We start from the raw sequence: 6,000 nt of genomic DNA on the forward strand, positions 1-6,000 counted from the left end.
CCCAAGCTCAGCTGCTCCTGCTGGGCAGGGTGGTGGTAGAAATACTCAAGCAAATGGAGGGAGAGAGTGGCTGTCTTCAGGAAGGGGTCTTCTGAGAGGGCAGGGCTCTCTTGCCCCTAAACTGGTCTTGGTGGCTTGGTGCAGTGTGATACCAGGGTTCCAAGCTGCAGTTGCAGATTTAGGAAATAAAAATGCAGGACATCTGGTCAAATTTGAAGTTCAAATAAACAAGGAATAATTTTCTAGTATAACAGTAGGACTTTCCTTCTCTTATGCTCTAGATCCTGGCTTCAGTGGACTCCAGCGCCTCTGGCATCCCCTCAAGCCCCCAATCTTCCAGATTTGAACAAGACTCTGGGGCTCCCGCCCACCCCCGCCGGCCAGGAGTTCTCCCATCTCACACTCCATCACTATGCCCTCCCCCCATGCCTGAGGAGAAAAGTTGGGGGCACCCCACTTCCCCTATCCCACAGATAGCCTCTGTCCATCCTGCTTGGATAACTGGCGGAGACCCTGACCTTTGTACTCCAGGCCCTCTCCCAGTGCCACCTCATCCCCACTGAAGGCACCCTTCCACATCCAACCTCCACCAGCCCTGGCTGTGCCCACTTTGCTCCATGCCCTCCACCCCTGGGCTGCCTGGGCATTACAGGCTGGGAATTCCAAATGAGTCTGCTTGGATTGGACTCTGGTTCAGCGGCAGCACCTGCTGTGTGTCCCTAGGCACAGCTCCTGCCCTCCCTCACCTAAAAGAAGGACAAATAAGAGCATCTGATTAATGGGGCCCTGAAGCTGAACTAGGCACTGCCCAGAGTCCCTTTAGACCATGTCCCGGAGAGAAACTGAACAGCCAGAAGTACAGCCCTCTGCAGGAGAGGGACTCAAGCCCCCCCCACACACACACACACACAACTCCATTGCTGCCGGCTGTACCTTCTCCAACAAGAACCAGGTGCCTCCTCTCACCCTCCCACTCTGCTTTCCCTAGAACACCCTCTCCAAGTCTCTCCTCTTTGAGCACTTTCCTGCCTACCCTGGCTCTGCTTGTCGTTGTGGCCTGTGTGTCCCACCCTGTCTCCCCAGAGGTACCCGGTTCTATGCATCCAACACATAGCTGAGCTCGCCCGGCCTCCAGTCTAGGGTAAGGGCAAGGAATCCCCTGAGCTGGGTTCCAGTGGGATCGAGATCCCGCTCAGCGCCTGGAAGTGGGGGAAATTAACTTAAAGGGAAGCTTCCAAGGAAGAAGGGGATGTCATCTTTTCAGGATTTATGATCTTCCTCCTGCACCCCTCGCCCGCTCCAAAGCCAGTGCCTCCTCTAGGTGGCCTGAGGCCCGGGTCCCGGCTGTGCCCTCAGTGCCCAAGCGCGGGCCAAGAGAAAAAGTGGGCACCCCGAAAGGGTCCCTTTGCAGAGTGGTGCAGTGGGGACCCCAGGGGGAACGCGGAGACCAAGGCTGCAAGTATCGCGAGAGAGCCCCCCATTCTCCCTCCCACACGCCCCGCGGTGTCCCGCACCCCCTCCCACAGCAGCGCCCTAGCTGGCTGCGCGCGGGACCCGCCCGGTGGGGCCGACAGGGAAGGGTGGCGAGGTGACCTCAGCGGTTCCTCCGCTCCGGGAAGTCGCCTCGGCCCGCCCCCTCCAGCCCCCGCCCAGAGTTTCGCTCTCGGGGCGGGGCGAGCGGCGGGCGGTGCCGGGCCGGCCAAGTTGGAGAGCGCCCCGCCCGGCGCCCTCCCGGTCCCCGCGCCCTCCCCGCCGAGGCACGCTGTCCGTAGCTCCTTGCGCGTCGGGCCGCACCGGGAGGGCGCGCAGCGCGGGCGGCGACCGGAGAGCAGCGCGGGCGGTGGAGGTGAGCTCGGGGACGGGCTCCCGGCTCCGCCTGCCCTGCCACCGGCCCGCTTCCCGCGGCCGCGCTGCCATAAATGGGGCCGGCGGCGGTGGCAGCAGCTGGAGGACTGGGCGGCAGCTGGAAGCTGCGCGGAGGCGCGGGACGGAGGGGGCGGCCCGGCGACTCCGGCGTCGAGGGACCCGGCGGACGGGCGGGCGCCCCAGAGTGAAGTTCAGGGCCGGGGACTAACGCCGGTTCGCGCCGGGGCCCCTCAGAGCGCGCCCTGGGCCCCGCCCCCGCGGCGGTGTGGCTTCTATTTACTTTCGATCGAGTTTTTCCTGCTCGAGGCAGGTGCCCAGAGACGCTCCGGGCTGGCGGTTGCGCGCGTCACTCCCGCGCGGCTCTTTCCGCGCCGCTTGCACCGGGAAAGAAGATCTTGACGGGCTGCCCGGGAGCGACCGGTGGCTGCGGTGTCGCCAGGCGCGCTGACAGGCGTCCCGTTTGTGCCCAGGTGATGACGGCTGCAGCATGGAGTTCCCAGAGCACGGCGGCCGGCTGCTGGGCCGCCTGAGGCAGCAGCGCGAACTGGGCTTCCTGTGCGACTGCACCGTGCTGGTGGGCGACGCGCGCTTCCCTGCCCACCGCGCGGTGCTGGCAGCTTGCAGCGTCTACTTCCATCTTTTCTACAGGGACCTGCCGGCAGGCAGCCGCGACACGGTGCGGCTCAACGGCGACATCGTGACGGCGCCCGCCTTTGGCCGTCTGCTGGACTTCATGTACGAAGGCCGCCTAGACCTGTGCAGCCTGCCTGTGGAAGACGTGCTGGCCGCAGCCAGCTACCTGCACATGTATGACATTGTAAAGGTCTGCAAGGGCAGGCTCAAGGGCAAGGACCGGGAGCTGGACCTGCAGACCCCTGCGCCTGGGGCAGAGCTTCCAGGCAGGCCACCATGTCCCCTGTCTGCATGGACCCCTGATGTCTGCCCAGCTGCCCAGAAGGCCAAGCTTCCTAGAGTAGGGATCAAAGCTGCAACTGGGCCTCCTCCTTGGCAGGCCCTAGGACAGTCAGAGGGGGCCCTGGACCTGTCCTTGAAGCCTGGCCCAAGACAGGAGCCAGTCCATCCACCCTGCATCCTACAGACACCCCTCCGCAGCCGGATGCAGCAAGGGGCCCAACCACTGGTGAAGGAGGAGCAGAATTCACTGCCTGAACAGGAAGATAGAAGTGTCCTTCAGAACCCCCGCATCCTGCCACAGCCAGCCAGCGTTCCTGCAGCCCGGGATCTGGCGGTGGACTTGGAGCCGCTGCCCATCCTTGGGGCAGGCAGCCAGGAGCTCGAGCAGGATGCTGAGCGGGTGGTGGGCATGGAGGAGCTGGGCCCTGGGGGGCATCTGTGCATCTGCCCACTGTGCTGCAAGCTGTTCCCCAGTGCCCATGCACTCCAGCTGCATCTCAGTGCTCACTTCCGTGAGCGGGATAGTGCCCGGGCCCGGTTCTCACCCGACAGCGCTGTGCCCACGTGCACGCTCTGCAGCAAGACCTTCTCATGCACGTACACCCTGAAGAGGCATGAGCGGACACACTCCGGGGAGAAGCCCTACACGTGTGTGCAGTGCGGCAAGAGCTTCCAGTACTCCCACAACCTGAGCCGGCATGCCGTGGTCCACACCCGCGAGAAGCCACACGCCTGCCGCTGGTGTGAGCGCCGTTTCACGCAGTCTGGGGACCTATACCGCCACGTCCGCAAGTTCCACTGTGGCCTTGTCAAGTCCCTGCTGGTGTGATGCATCCCCTGGGGCCCTGAGGTCAGTGGGAGAAAAGGGGCAGGGCCCTTCCAGGTGGGACGGGGATGGAGTCAGAGTCTGGACAGATGAGGCCCAAGGCTGCCGGCTCTGGATCAGGCGGGTGGCTCATAGCCTTCCTCCTTCCAGGCGCCCACCGCCTCCACTCCCCTGCCCCTGTGGTTGTTCCCTGCAGTTGTGCCCCCACCAGACCCCTCCAGCCACGTCCCAGAGGTGTCGACTGGCACATGCTTGGGCCTGGGCTCCTTGGTGTGAGGCGGCTCAGGGGTCCTGTGTCTTAGTACTTTGAGACATCCCTGTGGCATGCTCAGGGGTGTCCTCGTGAGCCTGGTGCCATGGTAGGGGAATAACTTGTGTATCAGAAAGGTCAGTGGGTCCACAGTAGGGCGTTCAGAGGACAGGTCACTCCTGGGGAGTGCCAGCAGGGACTGCCTGGGTAGAGCTGGTAACCCTGGTGGTGAGCCCCACAGGGACCCTGGGGCAGCCAGAGAGCCTACTAAAGCTGAGTGTTATTGTCAGTTATTGGAGTTATTGTCACAGAGTGAATTTCAGAGCGTGTGGCGCTGACCACACCGTGACTTTGGACAGAGAAAGTAGGAATTTTGAAATGGATCCTCTTTGGATCCAGAGAGAGCCTCCTACGGCTACCAGATGTCTGCCAGAGGCAAGGAGGCCTGAGAACCACACAGGGTGCCTCCTTGCAGCCCTAGGGTGACGAGGGAGCTGACAGTGGCAGTCACTACAGGAGCCAAGCTCTGTGTTGGAGGCGCTGCTGGGATAAGGCTGGCCTGACTGCAAGGGTCGCTTTCCTCCGAGGGAAGGGTCTCCCCGGAGCTGTGGTTACTGAGCACATGGTCGACGGCTGCGCTGCTTCAGCAGGAACAGTGTTTGCAGAGCCCCCTTTCCCCGTGGGGCATGGCAGGAACGGCCGACACATGGAAGGGGAGGCAGGCATCTTGTGGGCTGGAGCCGTAGCACCCCCCAAGGCTGCTGGCCTTGAATGTGAAGGGCCACCCCTGCCCTACTCCCTGCCCTACCCCTGCATTTGCAGTTGTTCAGGGTCGAGCTGCTTCACCCACCTACTCACCAAGCGAATCTTGTTGCCAGAACCTCAAGGGTTGCAACAAGTGGGTGGGGCAGTGCCACAGTGACTCTGGCCTCAGGCCAGCAGGTGGCAGAGCTGCCGGACATCTGGCTTTCCCCAGACCACTGGGCTGCTTCTGCTGGGATTGGAAGTGGCACGGAGTCTAGCTGAGTCTAAGTTATTGTTTCTTCTCCTGATAACACTTGATGTTGTATTTATTCGTCTGCCTGCTCTACAGTGAAATGACAGCTGGCCTTCTCAGAGGGTGGACAGATCATAGATCACCTCCCTGCAGGGTCTGGCCTCTCCTGGTGTGTCCGCTGCTGGCCTGGAGGCCAGTGCCTCTCAGTCATGCCATAGACTCCACACTGTGGGCTGGCTGCAGTCTGGAGAGAACTGGGGGACGAGGAACCAGCTTCTGATGATCTTGGCTCCCACCACCAACCTCTAGAAGGGCTGGGGGACTTTGTGCTGTGCTGTGCCCATGACCTGGAGTTGCTGTGTGCATGGGCATGTGTGTGCATGCACATGTGTGTGCATTTGGTAAGTCCAGTACCTGGCAGGGCTAGGTCTAGCCAGCAGCCCTGCCAATAACCAGCTGCTCCTCCACCAGAGCAGGGAAACGGCTGCCTTGCTGGTTTCCCTGAGAGCTCTCCTGGGGCAGGGAAGCCTGCCCCGAGTCACCGACACTGGAGCCCTTGTCCTCTGTGCAGTTACTGTGAAGCTGGTGTAAAGAGAAGGGGTGGGTTTGGTCTGCAGCCAGCAGTCAGGTGATGTGCACGTGTGCATACCCACATCTGAACCCTACTCATGTGCTACAGTGTGGACCAGGCACATGGAGCACTGGGTGAGGGGCCCGGGGCCAGCCCAGCCACCTGCCATGGGCTCCCTGCTGCTCTGCCCCAGAGGGATGGGAGGGCACCCCTGCAGGACGGCTCTTCCTGCTGGGCGCTTGGCTGGGAGGTTTTGTTTCCAGGTCCCTGCTGTGGCCAGCGTGTGTCTGTCGTGGAGATGAGTGCTGTTTTCCGTTTTCATGACATCATGGTGTCACAGTGACAGTGGAATAAAACCCAATGCAGGTGAACATGGCCATGATCATTTCTGGGGATGAGAAGGGCAGGAGGGATGGGCACTGGTGAGCTGGGCTGGGTGCCAATGGGTGGTGGGCACTCTGGGGGCTCTGTCCCAGATGCCACCGTGTGCTCCTATCTGGTGGGACATGGGTCCTGCTGTCTTTCCCCAGGTTTGCTCCCGACTGAGGACGGAAGGCGGAGCTGGGCAGGGAGGG

General features: G+C 62.1%; 1 protein-coding gene across 1 annotated transcript; it reads left to right on the top strand.

Moving 5' to 3' along the window:
• Positions 1-1,736: 1,736 nt before the first annotated feature.
• Zbtb42 (zinc finger and BTB domain containing 42) lies at positions 1,737-5,796 on the top strand. The gene has a single exon (XM_058582278.1). It carries the CDS (start codon positions 2,354-2,356, stop codon positions 3,608-3,610), a length of 1,257 nt encoding a protein of 418 aa, XP_058438261.1. The 5' UTR covers positions 1,737-2,353; the 3' UTR covers positions 3,611-5,796.
• The last annotated feature ends 204 nt before the right edge of the window (positions 5,797-6,000 follow it).

The sequence above is a fragment of the Marmota monax genome, unplaced genomic scaffold (assembly GCF_021218885.2).
Source record: "Marmota monax isolate L192 unplaced genomic scaffold, Marmota_monax_Labrador192_F-V1.1 WCK01_AAM20220418_F8-fsc00190, whole genome shotgun sequence".
Lineage (NCBI taxonomy): Eukaryota > Metazoa > Chordata > Mammalia > Rodentia > Sciuridae > Marmota > Marmota monax.

What these genes read in the sequence shown, in the direction of transcription:
- Zbtb42 (XM_058582278.1), top strand. Translation starts at nt 2,354, where the DNA reads ATGGAGTTCCCAGAGCACGGCGGCCGGCTGCTGGGCCGCCTGAGGCAG.